This window comes from Scyliorhinus canicula, chromosome 16 (genome assembly GCF_902713615.1).
Source record: "Scyliorhinus canicula chromosome 16, sScyCan1.1, whole genome shotgun sequence".
NCBI lineage: Eukaryota > Metazoa > Chordata > Chondrichthyes > Carcharhiniformes > Scyliorhinidae > Scyliorhinus > Scyliorhinus canicula.
Genome location: NC_052161.1, coordinates 79,101,728 through 79,122,249, shown reverse-complemented (window position 1 = coordinate 79,122,249; position 20,522 = coordinate 79,101,728). Strand labels below are relative to the sequence as shown.

Sequence of the window (20,522 nt, the reverse complement as noted above, 5' to 3'; positions counted from 1 at the left end):
ATTTAAAAGGGAGAGATTGCGAGGTTTTTTTTGTTGGACAAAGGGTATTAAGGATTACAGCAGTAAAATGGGTAGATGGAGTTGAGATACAGGTTAGCTGTGATCTCCGGAATAGGCAGGGACAGGCTTCAGGTAGGGGATTCCTGAACAGTGGGAAAAGGCTGGCTGAATCCTCTCTCTGCAAGAGTATGCTGAGTTCAGCTGACAGCAAGCGCAGGCTGTCTATCTATTCGATTCAATAGTTCACTGGCCATGGTTTGCCCAATAAACTGAGAGGGAGCGCCATGCAATCTGCAATCTTCTTTACCATTACAACTACTGTTATTTCCCCTGTTGCTAATATTGCTCTACAGTAATATTGCTTATAAGGTGGCAACTGATGGATGAAGGAGGTTAAAGAGAGACAAAGTACTTGGCCCAAATGGATTTCTTACAAGGGCACCTGAAATAGTTTACAGAAAAATTTGGCAAGTTGCTGCCACAGTCCTTGGCTAACCGGATTAGTGCCACAGGATTGACAAAGCTACAAACCAGAGAACTATGGTCCCAATAATTTCTGCTGTTGTGGGTAAAGCATTAGTGAGCATCATGTTCGAGATGATGAAACTTCTAACAGGAAATGGGAGGGATAATGCGTTGGATGCCGGAGTTAATGTGGAGAAGTACATGGTAATGTGATGAGCAACGTGGAATAGACACCGGGGATTTAAGATAACTGATCAGTTAAAGGGCACAGCACAGGAGAGGGTCCTGTGGAATCAGTGGTTGATTCATTGAAGCTGCTTGCGCAAGGTGTGAAGAAAGCTTACATGAATCTGTGATGCATGAAGAGAGAAGACCACAAATTTCAGGACATGGGAATAAGTTTACGCAAAGCACTGACACTGGATATTATTCTGGGTACTGTTGCTATTTTTATTTAACATTTGTTTTCTTTCTATAGGTTATATAATCATATACAGCAGCCCAGTAAACTTTTGTTTGGGTGTGATTATTGCCTGTTTAAGGTGAGAGATTTTTATCAAGTTTGACAGCAAAAGTGATATTTTGTACTAAGAAACAGCAGTAATAATTTGAATCATTCTTGATGGGATTCACTTCCTGGAGCATATAGGGAGGCAAATCAAATGGAATCAGATCTATTAACAAAATTATAAACAGTTTTACTTTAATATGTGCACTTTAATATGTGCGCTATCAGTTTGTGAGTGCACAGAATTCAATTGAGTACAGGACTTTGCAGCTTCTGGTTTGCTCCGCACAAGTTGGTGATCAAACCAAAGGTTGATATGTCTCATTGAGTGTATGGGGTGGCTCCCAGAGTTGCTCATTGCTGTGGGCAGTTCAACTCCAAAATCAGCGCACTGTAAGAGACCATAAGACATATCAGCAGAAGTAGGCCATTTGACCCATCGAATCTGCGGCGCTGTTCAACAAGATCATTTTAAAAAAATGTATTGTACCCAACTATTTTTTTTCCAATTAAGGAGCCAAGGTAGCGTGGCCAAGATTGGAGGCGCAAGCCTCCGGTAAAGTTGGTAACGTGGAACGTCCGGGGACTGAATGAGCCGGTTAAATGGTCGCGGGTGTTCGCGCATCTCAGGAGCTTGAAAGCGGGGGTTGTCTTTTTGCAGGAGACACGCCTCCGTGTGAAGGACCAGGTTAGGTTAAGGAAGGGTGGGTCGGGCAGGTTATTCACTCGGGGTTTGATTTCAAATCGAGGGATATGGCGATTTTAATGAGCAAAAAAATGGGATTCGTGAGTGCGAAGGAGGTGAGGGATCCAGGTGGAAGATATGTGATTGTGAGTGGGGTATTGGAAGGGGCACAGGTAGTGTTGGCAAATGTGTATGCCCCAAATTGGGATAATGTGGGTTTTATGAGGGGGTTGCTGGCAGCAATCCCGGGTTTGGCCGTGTACCAGTTGATCATGGGATGAGATTTTAACTGTGTCCTGGAGCTGAGGGTGGATAGATCGAGCCCCAGGTCGATGGGTAGGGTACAAATGGCAAGGGTGCTGGGGGGGTTTATGGAGAGGTTGGGTATGGTGGATCCATGGCGCTTTCAGAACCCAGGGGGGAGTATTCCTTCTTTTCATATGTCTATAAGGTGTAATCGAGGGTTGATTACTTTGTAGTCAGTCGAGAGATTTTGGTTTGGGTGGAGGGGGCAGAGTATGCGGGGATAGTTATCTCGGACCATGCACCCCACTGGCTGGATATTTGGCTCAGTACTGGACGAGAGCAGAGGCCGGGGTGGAGGTTTGACTCAGGGTTGTTGGCGGATGGAGGTTTTTGTGATACGGTGCGGTTGGCGATTAGGGATTATGTGGAGTTCAATCAGAATGGGGAGGTGTTGGTGGGCATTTTTTGGGAAGCACTGAAGGCAGTCGTCCGGGGAGAAATTATCTAATTTACGGTTCGTGCGAATAAGGAAAGGAGGGCGGAACATGACCGTCTAGTGAGCGAGATAGTAGACTTGGACAGGGAATATTCAAGGGTGCCCACCGTGGAGGGATTGGTGAGGAGGAAAAAGTTGCAGGGGCAATATGGCAGACTGACAACGGGGAGGGCGGTAGGGCAACTATGTAGGCCAAGAGGGGTGCAGTACGAGTATGGGGAGAAGGCAAGCTGCATGCTGGCGCACTAGCTGTGGAGGCAGTATGCGTCCAGGGAAATATTGAAGATCCGGGACGGGGATGTGGTGTCAGAGCCAAGGGAGATAAATGAGGCATTTAGAGAGTATTACCTGGAACTTGATGAGGGAGACCCAGGAGGGGGACATGGGGTGGTTTCTGGATGAGCCGGAATTTCCCCAGGTGGAGGAAGCAAAGAGGCAGGCGTTGGAGGCGCCCGTGGGTCTGAGGGAGGTGCTGGATAGTATCAGGGGTATGAAGTCGGGGAAGGCCCCTGGGCCAGATGGGTACCCGGCAGAATTTTATAAGGAATTTGTGGCGGACCTGGCACCACATCTGTTAGGGGCGTTTACTGAAGCACTGGAGGAGGGGAGTTGCCGGAAACGATGAAGCAGGCAGTAATCTCACAAATCCCAAAAAAAGGGAAGCATCCAGTGGAATGTGAGTTGTATAGACCCATATCACTATTGAACACAGATGTGAAAGTATTGGCGAAGTTGTTGGCGGGGAGGATGGAGGATTGTGTCCTGGGGGTGTTTGCAGAAGATCAAACAGGCTTTGTGAAAGACAGGCATCTCGCGAGATAAGACAGCTGTTGAATGTGGTGATGAATCCGTCGAGAACTCTGGTACCGGAGGTGGTGTGTCCATGGATGCAGAGAAAGCATTTGATCAGGTGGAGTGGCGATACTTGTTCAAAGTTTTGTGAAGGTTTGGGTTTGGGCTGAGATTTGTGGCATGGGTGCAGTTGCTGTATGTAGCGCCAAGAGCGAGGGTAAGGATGAATGATACGAGCTCACAAAGCTTTGACTTACACAGGGGTACGGGGCAGGGGTGCCCTCTGTCGCCACTGCTGTTGGCGCTGGCTCTCAGGGGGTCAGCAGACTGGCAGGGGACAGAGGGAGCATCGGGCGTCGCTCTATACCGATAACCTCTTGCTGTATGTTTCGGATCCGTTGGAGAGTATGGGAAGGATTATGTACCTGTTGGGGAGGTTTGGAGGGTTCTCGGGATACAAGCTGAATGTAGGGAAAAGCGAGGTGTTCCCGGTGAATGAGCTGGCACAACAGTCTAATTTAGGGGGGATGCCATTTATGGTAGCGAGGGATAGGTTTAGGTACTTGGGGATTCAGGTAGCGAGGGAATGGACGGGGCTCCATCAGTGGAACTTAATGAAGCTGGTGGAGGAGGCCAGGGATGATCTTAAGAGGTGGGGTACACTGCACTTGACGTTGGTGGGGAGGATCCAAGTGGTGAAAATGAATATTCTGCCGAGGTTCTTGTTTATCTTTCAGGCTCTCCTGATCTTTATACCAAAGGCCTTTTTTCGGAAAGTGACACGATCATCTCTGACTTTGTATGGGTGGGGAAGATGCCGAGGGTGGGGAGGACCCTGCTACAGAGGCAGAGGCTGGGGGGTTGGCATTGCCAAACTTGCTTCATTATTTTTGGGTGGCGAATGTGGACAAGGTGCGGCGGTGGAGGGAAGGAGAAGGGATAGAGTCGATTAGGATGGAGGAGGAATCTTGTAAGGGGTCTAGTTTGAGGGCTATGGTGACGGCAGCATTGCCAATGGCTCTGAGTAGGTATTGAGGGAGCCCAGTGGTGCAGTCCACGGTGAAGATATGGAATCAGCTGAGGAGGCATTTTAGGGTGGAAGGGATGTTGGGGCTAACGCAGCTGTGTGAAAATCATGGGTTTGAGCCAGGGGGGAATGGATCGTGTATACAGGAGGTGGAGGGAAGTGGGGCTGGTCAAGGTGAGGGATTTGTATTTGGAGGAAGGGTTCACCAGTCTGGAGGAGCTAAGGGAGAGGGTAGAGCTGCTGAGGGGGTAGTGAGTTCAGGTATCTACAGGTTAGGGACTTTGCACGAAAGGTCTGGGAGGGGTTTCCTAGATTGCTGGGATACACCCTGCTGGAGCGACTGCTGCTTCCGGATGTGGAAGGGGAGCAAAGAATTGGGGATATAAATAAGTGGCTGGGGGAGCAGGGAGGCGAGCGGATTATGAAGATCAAGGAGAAATGGGAAGCGGAGTTGGGAATGGAGATCAATTGGGGAGTATGCAGTGAGACACTGCAAAGGGTAAACGGGACCTCCTATTGTACAAGGATGAGCCTGATAACAGTTCAAGGTGGTGCTCAGGGTTCATGTGACTCGGGCGAGAATGAGTGGGTTCTTTCAGGGGGTAGCAGATGAGTGTGAGAGGTGTGGGCGGGGGCCAGCGAATCACACACACATGTTTTGGGGGTTGTGAAAAATTGGAAAGATTCTGGGCGGGAGTGTTCGCGGTCTTAGCCAGGATAGTGGAGGAGGGAGTGGATCCGGATCCTGTGGTGCTGATATTTGGGGTTTCAAAGAAGCCGGAGCTCATGGAGAGGAGGAAGGCCGATGTCATGGCCTTCGCCTCTCTGACTGCACGGCAATGTATTTTGCTGGAGTGGCGGTTGGCATCGCCACAGGGGTAGCAGCATGGTTGGGTGACCTGAACGACTTCCTGCGGTTAGAGAAGATCAAGTATGAGTTAAGGGGTTCAGCAGGGGAGTTTAAGAAAAGGTGGGGGATGTTTGTTTGGGAAGAATGTTTCCTGCGGTGTTTATTTGCTGTAACCTACTTTGATACAAGTTTGAATAAAATGCGTGGAAGAAGTTACCAGTTGAAACTACTCTGGGTGAATAGTTTGTATTGAAATGGCTCGAGCGTCAAGACTGGGACAGGTCTTGGGGAGGATGAGGGGAAATGTTGTTTCATTTTGTGCTTCCTGCCAATGCACCGTTTTATCAGTGAAATCATACAAACAGTTCATTTACATGCGGCTATTTTAACAGGATGGTATTAAACCGATGTGGGAAGACGATAAAAATAAAAAAGGAGGAAGGTGGCTAATGACACTTAACAAGCAACAGAGGCACAATGACTTGGACAGATATTGGCTGGAAACGGTAATTGATGCTTTCTTGGAGAATAAATCCTGCCATGTAGACTACAATCTGGGCAACCCTTGTAGAGTCCAGAATTTTGAGCTTGACTGTAATTGGCTTGTATTCTTTTAAACCTGCCAACCTTGGTACTGGAACAAAATAAATGGGTCAGTTATACAGTTTTGTAGTGATATTGACGTTTATAGCACAGAAACCGGCTTTTCATCCACCTGTTTTGTGCTGAGGAATATATGCTCCATATGAGCTTCTCACCCTGTCAGCATATCCTGTTATTTCTTTTCGTGTTTATTTAGCTCAGCCTTCAAAGCATCTTTGCTGTTCGTCTCAATACTCTCCGTGGTGGGCAGCACGGTAGCGCAGCACTGCTGTCTCAAGGCGCCAATGTCCCAGGTTCGGTCCTGGCTCTGGGTCACTGTCAGTGTGGAGTTTGAACATTCTCCCTGTATTTGCCTGGGTTTCGCCCCCACAACCCAAAGTTTGTGTGGGTTAGGTGAATTGGCCACGCTAAATTGCCCCTTAATTGGAAAAAGTTAACTGGGTATTCATTTTTTTTTTAAAAAAAGCATAGAGACCAGAACTGTGCACAATATTCCAAGTCGGGACTAACCAAGATTCTTTCCAAGTTTCACGTAACTTCTTTGTTTTCCAATTTTATCCCTCTGGAAAAGAACGCCAGTGCTTGGTTTACAGTTTTGATGATTTGATTGACGGGGGTTGCTACTTTTGGCGATTTGTGTATCTGCACCCGTAGATTCCTTTTGCTTCTCTACCCTGTATCAACTTGCTTTCCGAGGAGTACATAACTTCTTTATTCCTCTTACCAAAATGTACCACCTCACATTTATCTATATTGAATTTCCACGTCTGTTCTGCAAGTTTATTCTTCTATTTCTGTATTTTGTTGCCATCCTCCTCTGGTGAACTGTTTCCCCAATTTGTAGCTGTGCCTAGAAATTGTAATTGCATTTCCATTTTTTATAAATTTAAAGTGCCCGATTCATTTTTTGCAATTAAGCAAACTCCACACGGACAGTGATCCAGAGCCAGGAGTGAACGCAATTGCATTTCCAAATTATTTTTTTAAAATTTAGAGTACCCAATTCATTTTTCTAATTAAGGGGCAATTTAGCCTGGCCAATCCACCCACCCTGCATATCTTTTGGGTTGTGGGGGCGAAACCAACACAGACATGGGGAGAAAGTGTGAACTCCACACGGACAGTGACCCAGAGCTGGGATCGAACCTGGCACCTTGGCGCAGAGAGGCAGCAGTGCTAACCACTGTGCCACCATGCTGCCCCTGCATTTCCAATTCCTTTAAAAATAAAAAAATTTAGAGTACCCAATTCATTTTTTCCAATTAAAGGGCAATTTAGTGTGGTCAATCCACCTACCCTGCACATCGTTTGTGTTGTGGGGTTGAAATCCACGCAAACATGGGGACAATGTTTAAACTCCACACGGACAGTGACCCAGAGCCTGGAGCGAAGCTGGGACCTCGGCGCGTGAATCAGCAGTGCTGCCCTCTGCACCACCGTGCTGCCCTCTGCATTTCCAATTCCTGAGCACAAATCTGAATATTCCATTACCGTTATCTATTTTATCAGTTAATGCTTTAAAGAATTGAGTCAGGCTGGTCAAATGTGATCTGCCTTGGCTATCCTTTATCATTTTTGGTTTTTAAAAGTTTTTCTATTATATCTTTGAGCAAAATAATTCCATTAGGTTGCTTATCACTGGCATTATGCTAACTGGTCTATCATTCCTGGTCCTCCTTTTTTAAGATATAATAATAAAGTTAATATTTAATTGGTTGAGATAAAATAATTTCTCTGTTAGATATATGAAGACGCAGGTTGAAAATAAATCTGTTCCATTGAATGAAAGTCTGAGATATTCACCAGGCAGCAATGAAGCCATCTGTATAAATTTAAGAGTGGCATTGGTTGGGATCAGTACTTCAAGGACCAAATAAATCCAGGGTGTCTTCTCTGACAGAGAGGAGTCTGAGTGACTGGTTTTGGACTATCTCAACTGAACTCTAGTTTTGTAACCTGCATCTACTGAATGACTGGGCAGAACGATAGCATTGTGGATAGCACATTTGCTTCACAGCTCCAGGGTCCCAGGTTCGATTCCGGCTTGGGTCACTGTCTGTGCGGAGTCTGCACATCCTCCCCGTGTCTGCGTGGGTTTCCTCCGGGTGCTCCGGTTTCCTCCCACAGTCCAAAGATGTGCAGGTTAGGTGGATTGGCCATGATAAATTGCCCTTAGTGTCCAAAATTGCCCTTCGTGTTGGGTGGGGTTACTGGGTTATGGGTGGAGGTGTTGACCTTGGGTAGGGTGCTCTTTCCAAGAGCCAGTGCCGACTTGATGGGCAAATGGCCTCCTTCTGCACTGTAAATTCTATGACATTTAGAAACATTGGCAATCTTGGATCTCATGAATGATCAGCGTGAGGATTGGATGATCATCACTTGAATGTTGTTCTGCAGTGCCTTGTGAGACAGTGTGCAGGGAGCTCTACTCTGAACCTTCTCCATGTGATGTCTGTCCTGAAGTGTTTAATGGAATTGTGCAGATGAAATTTGAGCTGTCTCAGCCTGGCGCACAAAGAGGGGATGCATTTACCCTCCTCAGAGCCTCCAGCAACCCCCTCCCCCAGCTGCTCCTCCCACTATCGGGGCGCCACCCAAGCCATCAATTCCTTATATATCTCTGACACCTTGCCCTCTCCAACCTCTGTTTTCGACAGCACCTTATACAACAACTCCTGGGGGCTGCAGATCAGGAAAGGACGGCACATGTTTGTCATATAATTCCAAACCTGTAAGTATCGGAGCCTGTTTCCGCTGGGCAACTCGCACTCCTCTACCAGTCCCTCCTAGCTCGGTAAGCTGCCCCCCACGAATAAATCCCCGAACCACTCGACACCCGCCCACCGCCAACCCTGAAACCCTCTTCCAGTCCCCCTGGAGCAAACCTGTGAGCCCCACAGATTGGAGCCCAAACCGAGGCCCCTTCAAGCCTCAAGTGCTGCCACCATTGTCCCCACACCCTCTGGCCGCCACTACCACCAGACTTGTGGAGTGCACACTGGCGAAAACAGCAGAGGCGCCGTCAACAACGGCCCAAACTAGTACGCTTACACAAAGGTGCTCCCATACCGACTCCTCCCCCTCCCCCCACTTCCTTACCATGGCTATATTTGCCACCTAGTAATAATTCATTAAAATTGGCAAGGCCGGTCCCCCCTCCCCTGTTCCCCGTCCCCGCTCCAACAGCATCTTCATTACCACAAATTTCACAGAATTTACAGTGCAGAAGGAGGCCATTCGGCCCATCGAGTCTGCACCGGCCCTTTGGAAGAGCACCCTACTTAAGCCCGCACCTCCACCCTATCCCCATAACCCAGTAACCCCACCTAACCTTTTTGGACACGAAGGGCAATTTAGCATGGCCAATCCACCTAAATTGCACGTCTTTGGACTGAGAGGAAACCGGAGCACCCGGAGGAAACCCATGCAGACACTGGGAGAACGTGCAGACTCCACACAGACAGTCACCCAAGCCGGGAATCGATCTTGGGACCCTGGAGCTGTGAAGCAACTGTGCCAACCACTATGTTACCGTACTGGCCACATTGTGTGGACAGCGGCGAACCCCTAATCCAGCTCCTTACCTGCTGCAAAAACCAGCTCCAATTGAATCCAATTCATGGTCCCACAAGACATCCATCCCAGATCCAGGTATTACACCTGATCCCAGGCTCATCTTAGCCAAAAGGCCAAGAAATCCCAAAATCAATGTGTTAACTTCCCTAAAAAAGGCCATGGAGATAAAAATCGTGAAGTTCTGGAATACAAACAAAAAGCTCGGGAGCACAGTCACCTTCACGGACTGCACCCGCCCTGCCAACGCCAAAGGAAGCACATCCCACCTTTTAAACTCCCCCTTTTCATTTTCTCCACCAGTCGAGCCACGCCACATGCAACTTGTGCAATTGCTTCCATCCCCGCGCCACCTGGATGCCCAGATACCTGAAAGTGGCCCCCGCTACCTTAAACGGCAGCTCGACCAGCCTCCCCTCCTGCCCCTCGCCTCAACGCAAAGACCTCACTATTCCCCATGTTCAACCTGCACCCAGAAAAATGGCCAAATTCCACCAAAATGTCCATAATATTCCCAATGCTTTCCAGTTGGTCCTATATATACAGCAACAGGTCATCTGCATATAGCGAAACCTTATGCAACCCCCCCCCCCCCCCCAATCCTTTTCCAACCCCATTGCTAGTAGCTCTATCGCGAAGGCAAAAAGCAACAGGGAGAGTGGGCATCTCGGCCCGTCCCACGGTACAACGTAAAGTACCCCAAACTCACCCAATTCATTTTTTTTCGTTTAGCAAATATTTTATTGAAGCATTTGTAATTTTCACAGTTTTAACACATTAACATTTCTTAAAAGAAAACCCGCGTGGGCTGACACACGCAAAAAAAACAATGTCCCCTACTGCCCACACCCTATTCCCTAATTACCCGCATACTGGGTTCCCCGTCCTTATCTAACATTGCCATGCCTCCCCCCCCCCCCCCCCCCCCCCCGCCCCCTCCTTATTGCTGACTTTCAATTATGTTTGAAGAAGTCGATAAACGGTTGCCATCTCTGGGCGAACTCCTGAGTAGATCCTTTCAAGGCGAACTTGATTTTTTTCCAGGCTGACAAACCCAGTCATATCACTGACCCACACACCTGACTTCGGGGGCCCCCGAGTCCCTCCATCCCAGCAAAATCCGTCACCGGGCCACCAGGGAGGAGAAGGCCAGGACAGCGCCCCCCCCCCTTCCTCCTTGGCCCCCAGATTATCCGATACCCCAAATATTGCCAGTTCTGGACTCGGGGTTACCCTCCCTTCCAGGACTTCTGACATAACGCCCGCAAATCCCTGCCAGAATCCCCTCAACTACGGACATGCCCAGAACATATGCACATGGTTAGCCGGGCTATCCCCACACCGCCCACATCTATCCTCCACCTCCTCAAAGTACCTGCTCATCCGGGCTACCCATCATTTGGGCCCTGTGGACCACTTTGAACTGGATCAGGCTAAGTCTGGCACATGATGAGGATGAATTGACTTTCTTCAAGGCTTTTTCCCACTTTTCCATTTCTAGCTCTCTTCCCAGCTCCTCTTCCGACTTCCGCTTTACCTCCCTGATCGGGGCCCCCCCCTCCCACTCCATCAACTCCATGTATATCTCTGAAATCCTCCCCTCTCTAACCCCAGTTTTTGACATCACCTTATCCTGTAGTCCCCTCAGGGGGAGGCGAGGGAAGCTTGGGACCTGCCTCCGGACAAAGTCCCGGACCTGAAGATATCGAAATCCATTCCCGCAATGGTAGTTCAAACTCCTCCTCTCGTGCATTCAAGGTCGGAAAGCCCTCCTGGATAAATAAATCCCCAGATCTCTCGATCTCTGCCTGCTGCCACCTTCTGAAGCCCCCATCCAGCCTCCCCAGGATAAACCGGCGATTGTTACAAATCGGAGACCACACAGATGCCAATCCCATGTACTGCCTCCATTGCCCCCACACACTTAGGGCTGCCACCACCACAGGGCTTGTAGAGTACCGAGCCAGCGAGAACAGCAGGACCTCCCTCTCTGCGACCTCGCTTCAGGAGTGCCTCGTTTACTCTCGAGGTTTTCCCCGCCCGCACAAAACCTGTAATCACCACGTTTATTTTTCTAAAAAAGAACCTTTGGGACAAAAATCAGAAGGCATTGAAAAAAGAAAAGCAGTCTTGGGAGGACTGTCATCTTCACCGCTGGGCCCTTCCCACTAGCGTCAGCGGGAGCATGTCTCATCTGTGGAAATCCCTTTACATTTGGTCGACCGCTTTGCCCAGATTTAACTCGTGGAGCCACCCCACTCTTTAGCAACTTGAATCCCTAAATATCTAAAACTTTCCACCACCACTTTAAAAGGCAACTCCCTCAGTCTCCTTTCCTGCCCCCGTGTCTGGATCGCAAACATCTCGCTCTTTCCCATATTCAGCTTGCCGCCTGAAAATCACCCAAAATTTCCTAGTACCTCCATGATTTCGGTCATCTTCCCCCCCCCCCCCCCAAAAAAAAAACCGGCTCTGTAACATAAAGTAGCAAGTCATCCGCATAGAGAGAAACCCTGTACTCCACCAATCCCCCTCACTATCCCCCGCCACGCACTTGATGCTCTAAGGGCCATTGCTAAAGGCTCTATGGCCAGGGCAAACGGTAATGAGGAGAGCGGGCATCCCTGCCTTGTCCCTCTCCCGAGATTAAAATATTCTGACTGGGTTCGGTTGGTTCTCACATTTGTCACCGGGGCCTGATATAACAGTTGGACCCAGTCCACAATCCCTGCCCGAACCCAAACCTGCCTAAAATATCCCATAAGTATGTCCACTCCACCCAGTCTAAAGTCTTCTCCGTGTCCATGACTACTATCACCTCAGCCTCATGCCCCTCAGCTGGCATCATTATATCATTATGAAGCCGTCTAATATTGGATGTCAGGTGCCTGCCCTTCACAAATCCCGTCTGATCCTCACCTATTACCTCCGGGACACAGTACTCTTTTCTGGTGGCCAAGATCATTGCCAGTAATTTAGCATCTACATTTAAAAGGGAAATTGGTCTGTGCGATCCACAGCTCTCCGGGTCCTTGTCTCGCTTCAGGATAAGAGTGATTGATGCCTGTGATAGCGTTGGGGGAAGCACTTCCAACTCCTTGGATTAATTGAAAACCTTGACTAATAGTGGTCCCACTAGCCCCGAAAACATTTTATGAAATTTCATTGGGAATCCGTCAGGTCCCGGGGCCATACCCAATTGCATTACCCCCAGTCCATCTATCACTTCACCGAGCCCAATTGGGCCCCCCAAGACTTGAATACTCTGTGTCCACTACCCCAGTTAACAGTGTTTTGTCTAGTATTAATAAATCGATCCTGGACTACGCCTTGTGCACATGAGAGTAGAATGAATGTTCCTTGCTCCTTGACTTCTCAAATCTCTACGGATCAACACTCCCATGTGCTCCATGAACCCCTGCAGTTCTTTCGCCATTGCTGATACTTTCCCCGACCTAGGTCCATCCTTGGATCCAAGACCGTGTTAAAATCACCCCACATAATCATCCGGTGCGAGTCGAGGCCCGGGATTTTACCCAGCATCTTCCTAACAAACACGACGCCATCCCAGTTTGGAGCATATATATTTACCAACACCACTGCCATTCCCTCCAGTTTCCCGCTCACCAAATAAATCTGCCTCCCGGGTCTGTCTCCATTTTCTTCACCTCAAATGCCACCCTTTTGTTAATCAGTATGCCCCCCCCCCCCCTTGTTTTAAAGTCCAATCCTGAATGGAATACCTGTCCAACCCATCTGTTTTTCAGTCTAAATTGATCCCCCAGCTTCACATGTGTCTCCTGTAACATGGCCACGTCCGCCTTTAACTGTCACAAGTGTGTGATCACACGGGCCCTCTTGACTGGCCCATTCCGGCCATGCACATTCCACGTAACCAGTCTGGTCGGGGGGGCTCTTCACTGCCCCCAGGTTGTTATCTTTCATAAAGACTGCCACTTCTTCCAGCGAGCCAAAATATAGTTCCCCTTCTTCGTTCCCAAAGATGGGCTGGGTAGAGCAGCCCAAATTTTATTCCCTTTGCATACAGGGCCGCTTTAACTTTATTAAAACTCGCCCTCCTCTTAGCAAGTTCTGCTCCCAAGTCTTGGTAGACCCTGATCTTGGCTTCTTCCCATACAAACCTTTTCGTCGCCCTAGCCCATCTCATGATGCGGTCCTTGTCCAAGAATCGATGCAGCCTCACCACCATCGCATCGGGGGCTCACGGCCCTGGGGCTTGCTCATAAGTGCCCTGTGAGCCCGGTCCAACTCCAACGGCCTGTCGAATTCCTCTACCCCCATCATTTTCTCGAACATCTTCAGAACATACGCCCCGGTATCCGATTATTCTTTTGCGATTACATTTTGAGCGTAGTTCCATAGCCTTCTCCTCCTCTCACTTTTATCCACTTACGTTAGAAAAAATTTCAGTGAAATTCAGGCTTAAAAGCTGTTAAAAAAACCCACCAAGAACGGGAGCTGCTAAATGTGTGACCTTTCACAGCATGGTCGCCACTGGAAGTCCACCCAATTTAATTTTACACACTCAACCGGTGCCGGTACAATGATCAAATCCAATCCACAAATCCCTGCCCAAACCCGTACCGTCCCAATACCTCCCCCAAAGATTCCCACTCTACCCGATCAAAGGCCTTCTCCGCATCCATCGCAGCCACCACCTCCATATTCCGTCCCTCCAAGGGCATCGTTATGACATTTAACAGACGCCTGATGTTAGTCTTCCTTTTACAAATCCCGTCTGGTCCCCCTCCATCACCCCCGGCACACAGTCTTCAATCTGCGAAGCCAGAATCTTGGCCAACAACTTGTCATCCACATTCAATAGTGATATTGGGCGGTAGGACCCACACTGCTTTCTTCAGGATCGGAGATATTGAGGCCTGCGATAAAGTAGGGGAGAGCCCGCCCGTCTCCCTTGCCTCATTAAATGCCCTCACCAGCAGGGGTCCCCGAAAACTTTCAATAAAATTCTACTGGAAAGCCATCCTGGCCCGGGGACTTCCCTGCCTGCATTGTGCATTGCCACCATGACCTCTGTCACCTCCGCCAGTCCATTAAGTGTTCCCGGGGCTCTGATTTATGAAGCCTCCTATAGAACACCTCAAATACCCCATTCACCCTCACAGGGTCCAATACCACTCCACCCTGCCAATTTCTCTCTGAGCCACTTGCTTCCTGACCTGTGGGCCAGCACCCTATTAGCCTTCTCCCCGTACTCGTACACTGTCTCCCTGGCCCTCCGCAACTGCACCACTGCCTTCCTTGTGGACACCAGCCCAAACTCCATTTTGAGCTTCTGCCTCTCCTTCAACAATCCCACCTCCAGGGCCTCCGATTACCTCCTATGCACCCACATAATCTCGTTCACCAACTTTGCCATCTATGCTCGCTCCTCCTTCTCCAGCTTTGAGCTGTCTCAACATCCTGAATCTCCTCTGGGTGTTTCATAGCACACCATTAGCTTATTGTCACCTTTTGAAAGGTGATCGGGATAAAATAAAGAAAAATACAGCACAGGAACAGGCCCTTCGGCCCTCCAAGCCTGCGCCAACCATGCTGCCTGTCTAACCTAAAACCTTCACACTTCCGGGGTCCGTATCCCTCTAGTCCCATCCTATGCATGTATTTCTCAAGATGCCCCTCAAATGGGATGGGCAACAAATAGCAGCAGTACTAACATCTCATGAAAGAATGTTTTAAAGTTAACATATTTTATAATGGTAAAGAGATTCAAAGGCTTTCTGTTTTGCTGGTGGCCTAGCTACCTGCAGCACATTTGGAATTGTTGGACAAATTGAGTGCAGCATGTAACTGTCCATTGTCTTTCTATCCCATGCATTAGCTCCTGTGCCTGATTGGGGAGGCCTTTGATGAGCACAGTGATGAGGTGTGCGGAGCTGTTGTAAATGTCAGGCCGAAAGGTGACAAAATAGCAATCTGGACAGGGAACTGCCAAAACAGAGAAGCAATTGTTTCAATAGGGTAAGTGCCAATGCTGTAAGCCTCTGTATTAAAGGGTGTGGGGGCGGGGTTCTGTATAATGCTGTGATTTCAGGTCAACATGGTGGCACAGTGGTTAGCACTGTAGCCTCATGGCGCTAAGGTCCCAAGTTCAATCCCAGCTCTGGGTCACTGTCTGTGTGGACTTTGCACATTTTCCCTGTGTTTGCTTAGGTTTCACTCCCACAACCCAAAGATGTGCAGGGTAGGTGGATTGGCCACACTAAATTGCCCCTCAGTTGGGATAAAATGATTGGGTACTCCTAAATTTATTTATTTTTTGTCAAATGTTGTGATATCTATTTTCCATTATCTCTTGCTCTATTTTAGATCTTCCCACTATGTGTGCCCTCCTAAAAGGACATCAAAATACAAAGAGATTTGTAAAAATTGGGTCCTTATTCATTGTATCAAAACAGGCTACTTGTTAATTCTGATGCAACTGTTTAAAATTCATGTCAAAGACTGTTCCCAGTTGAGGGATCTAGAATGAGGTTGTGGAAATGCAAGTTTAAATTTATATTTTCGAACCGAGAACTGGAGACACTTGAGAGTTATAGGTTACTGATTGAGGCTGCAAGTGTTAACATTCAAATTTAGATTGGATCAGCAACGGGATTGAAGAGATACAGGGACCAGGTGGGTAAATGGGATGAACACCCAGATGTACTGCTAGGGCCAAATGGCTTGTTTCCATGCTTTAGCACTACTGTGCAGTTTAGCTCATCACCATTGCATTGCCTTCAACAACTGAGCCTTTAATGGGAGCTTTGCTGCTTATCAGGCTTCAGGTGGGCTAATGTGAAATGAGGTGTGCTGCTACAGACCTTCTCCAGTGCCAGTCTAATGGAGGGGAAAGAAGCCATCCCTGTAGGTAAGCTATGATAAAGGGAGAAGACAAAACTGGAAATCTCTGGTAAAAGCAGGTCAACAACTGATGGGTAAAAAGACAGATTAATACTTTGGGTGGGACCCAGCATCTTAGTTCTGAGACATTTCGTCTAAAACTAACCTCTTCTTCAGGTGCTGATACCATGAACTGACTCCACTTTCTGTTCTTCCAGAATAGCACGTCACCTTAAATGTCAGTAATGCTTTTGATTTTCACTCTGTTGTTGTTTCTATTTTCTAAACAAACTAAATGTATTTTACAGGCAATTGTACAAAGAACGTTTAGGACTTTCTTTGAAAGCTCTTATTGGTTACCAGTCACATGATGACACGTCTAGCAAAAGTGGATCCACAACAAAGAACCTATTCTCAGTTTAGGGAATAGTCTCAAATGCAGCAAACAAACTGAAATTCATCTGGTAACAAGGGTAAAAAGAACTAAAACATTGGATCTGTTGAAATACAAAGACACTTGCAGTAAGCAGGAGCTGAATGAGCCATGTTCTGAGATCATCCTTGCAGCTGGTCAGGTTTGGTTTCTATTGGCAAATGAAAAGATGATGGAGGAAGCCTTACCATCGGGTTTATCGAAAAAAAATAATTTAGGGCTCAAATTTAACACTAGCTGACGAATAGACTGCACGTTTTCCGTTTTTGATAGCCATTTCTAACCAATCACTAGTTTAACACAAGTTGCCGGTAGCTTGGTGTGTACACACACTTCCGTACGGGCAAAGGGCAGGCACCAATGCAAACTTCGCTGAGATTTTACCAGACTTGCTGCGTGCTGAGAGCTGTCTGAATTTTAGTTGATGTTGAGAGCAGCAGCACACAGTAACGGCAGATTGGTTAGTAAACTTGAATTGTCAAATCTGCAGTATTTGCAAACTGCAGGTACAGTATCGAAGTCTTTCCTTGTATGAAGCGCTCATCAAGGAGCAGCCTTCTACATGGGAGGAAGTGGAATCTGGCACAGTCAGATCAATCATGCTGTTTAACCGAGGGGGGATGTGCTTGTGTTTGGATGGTTATTTTAGCCCCCCCAAAATGTCTGAGCTCAGTACAGATGGGAGTTCTCTGGGCAGTGTTCTGCACTTGTGCCTTTGTGTGGGAACTTGCTACTTTCTCCCCAAAGCTGGATTTGAATTCAGAATGGGAACCAACTGCTAATGCTCATGTCCTTCTCTTCCCCTTCCAGAACTCTGTCCAGGAATGTGATGTTCATAATCCAGTTTACATTTATGTGGCAGTGTTAAATTATTCAGAGCCCTGTAACAAGCAGAGCAGACACCAGGGAGGAAAAAAAGACAGAAAAGGAACTTTGCCAAAAGTTGGCAAAGAATTCTAAAACATGTAGACCCTTGTAAAATGTGGGAGCCAATCAAAATTATGTCACTATTAAAACCGCCTGGCTTTCTTTTGGTGCTTTTCTCACCTGCCAACCCCCTTAAACTTACTTTGAACGACTTGGAGTATATACTGCTGCTTTTACTCATAACCTGCATTTCTTTGTAACCCTCTGATAACCTGAGTGCCCAGAAACATTCCTGCTAATGTTTGGTCTGCAGCCCTGTGTTTATTTTGATCACTTGAATTTTGAGGTGACCTTGTTCATACGTGGAATTATTCCATAGAAAATATTATTTTCTTAAGGTATTTAACAGTTAAAAGCATTGCTGTGAATTAAATTTTAAGGTTTTAAAAGGATGTAAAACAGCGATCCTTTTTTGAGATTCATTGATTGGATTTGTACGGCTTTTCACAGCAGATGAAATCAAAATTAGAAATTAGGGATATTGCCTGATGAGCAGGAAAACTGATGCTTTTAACATCCTATCACCAGTATTTTCTCATTTGGTATTGTGCATTGTATGAATTCCAGAACTTGGTAATAAATGCTAATATTGGAACGATTTGTGAATGATTTCACGACTGTCATTATTGATTGCGTATTCAAGCCACACATTAACAACATTGATAATATCTGATTTAATACACATTTATGTTGGAATTTGCTGTTGCTTTCATTTTGTCTATAAACTCCATGCACAGAATCTTCAATCAGTGAGTCTACTCTTCATCTGAGATATAGTGAGAATCTCTCACCAGGGTTCCTGCGGAAGAGCTATGGCTGCATGAAGGAAACCACTATCTCAGCAATTGAGATTCTAATAGTTGGCAAGTTAACCAGCTATCACTGTCCAGACGTATGAAAATAGGCTAGCTGGTGCTGTTGAACCCAGGGATAAGGAGTGGAGGAGAGTATTCTGTGCATACTTCTCATCCTCCTGCTCTCTGCCTAGGCCACCAGGACTTGCTCATAAATGACAGTAAAAATCTGTTTACCAAGCTCCTGGAGATCTAATGAACTGGAATAAAGATTTAACTGAGTGTCAAGGAATAAAGATTTAACTGGTGCACTTGAATGGCAGAAATATGTAGAAATCATGCCAGTCTAAATGAAGAAAGCCTGTGGTGTTAAATTAGGAAGGCTGAGAGCTGCACAGTGCCACAGTGGTTAGCACCGCTGCCTCACGCGCCGAGGACCCAGGTTTGATCCCAGCTCCGGGTCATTGTCCGTGTGGAGTTTGCACACTCTCCCCATGTCTGCAAGGATCTCACCTCCACAACCCAAAATGTGCAGGTTAGGTGGATTGGCCATGCTAAATTGCCCCATAATTGGAAAAAAAAAGGGAATTGGACGCTCTAACTTTATTTTAAAAAAGGAAGGAAAAAAAGTCCAAAGATGTGCAGGTTAGGTGGATTGGCCATGCTAAATTGCCCGTAGTGTCCTAATAAAAGTAAGGTTAAGGGGGGGTTGTTGGGTTACGGGTATAGGGTGGATACGTGGGTTTGAGTAGGGTCATCATGGCTCGGCACAACATTGAGGGCCGGAGGGCCTGTTCTGTGCTGTACTGTTCTATGTTCTAAGAATTAGTCAGGCTGTGAAATCACACGCAGGATCAGTGGTTGTTGTAGTAATTGTCAACGCTGAAGATTACGGTGGATGTAGGAGCAGAATGTGATGGAGCTGTTCAGTTGTTGGAGAATAAATGCTGGAACAGACTGATTCTGTGTTGTAATTTCTGTGTATTTTGTACTATACTGTTTTAGTCTTAAATTGCTGATGCAAGATGTCTGATGACTGTGCCATTAGCCACTGACAGGAATGGCTGAAGTGGGTCTGTGGAACAATGGGGCACCTTTCTCATTCGAGAGACTTGTAAAACACATTTGAAGTCTGATTGCCATCTCTGTCAGACAAAGGGCCCTGACAGATGAACACACCGCCCTTGGGTTAAAAGCTAGGCTGCCAGCCTGCCAAAGAGGGAGTTGGGCATTCTGGAATTCTCTGCATGTGCTGAGAAACATGCAGGTGGATTGGACATGCTAAAAATTGCCCTCTAGTGTCCGAAGAGGTGTAGGTGGGGTGTGGGTTGGGTGGAATGTGCTCTTTCAGAGGCTTGGTGCAGGCCCTCAGTACTGACCCTTTGACAATGCAGCACTCCCTCAGTACTGACCTCCAAGAGTACAGCTCTCCCTCAATACTGACCCTCCAACTTCCGGTGGCGGCTATGAAGGAGTAAGTTTCACATTTAGTGGCTCCCGCTCGGGTCGGACTTTTGGACCTTTTCCCCCCCGATTTTTTTTACCAGACATAAACTGTAAAACTGAAGACAGAGGCAATTGTGTACTGAATTCTCACATCGGTGCATGGAGAGAAGGACGAGAAGTGCTCGTAAAGGCCGAAACAAAGACAGAGAAGGCTTGGGCTGAAGCTGCACTGGGAGACAGCGTGGCGGAGGACCGGACCTCTGGTTTGTCGACTCAGCGGTCAACGGAGCAGCTGATGCAAGTTATTCAGGAAGGCAGAAACAGCATTGCTTGGACCCGATAAAAGAGTCGATTGAGCGGCTGGAGCTTAGATTGGACTCCCAAGATCGGGCGATCCAGAAGGTGGAGAAAGCGCTGGCTGAGCAGGAGAAACATCAAACTGCGGTGGAGGTGGGGATGCTGAGAGACCAGCAGAAGAAGCTCCTGGAGAAGGAAGAAGCTCCTGGAGAAGGTGGAGGACCGAGAGAATAGGTCCCGCTGGCAGAACTTGAGAATCGTTGGGCACCCGGAGGGGTCCGAAGGAGCGGACGCTGGGGCATACATCGCAGATATGTTTGAGAGGCTGATGGGGGATGGGGCATTCTCCTGACCCTTGGAGGTGGACAGAACTCACCGAGCACTCGCGAGGAAGCCGCGTACGGGAGACACCCCCCCCCCCCCCCCCAACCGAGGACAATGGTGGTGAGATTCCACAGGTACTTGGATAAGGAGCGCATTCTACAGTGGGCCCAGCAGACACGGATCTGTAAG

General features: G+C 47.7%; 1 protein-coding gene across 3 annotated transcripts in view; it reads left to right on the top strand.

Moving 5' to 3' along the window:
- The window catches only part of eif4e1c (eukaryotic translation initiation factor 4E family member 1c), a 39,642-nt gene extending 21,570 nt beyond the window's left edge, over nucleotides 1–18,072 (top strand). For 2 of the 3 annotated variants that reach the window (XM_038821901.1, XM_038821902.1), the window contains exons 4-7: nucleotides 944–1,007; nucleotides 5,462–5,575; nucleotides 15,109–15,248; nucleotides 16,421–18,072. In XM_038821901.1, the coding sequence (XP_038677829.1) occupies nucleotides 944–1,007; nucleotides 5,462–5,575; nucleotides 15,109–15,248; nucleotides 16,421–16,535 (433 nt within the window). In that variant the 3' untranslated portion in view covers nucleotides 16,536–18,072. The remainder of the gene's footprint in view (nucleotides 1–943; nucleotides 1,008–5,461; nucleotides 5,576–15,108; nucleotides 15,249–16,420) is intronic. The other variant, XM_038821903.1, reaches the window with a different exon arrangement.
- The last annotated feature ends 2,450 nt before the right edge of the window (nucleotides 18,073–20,522 follow it).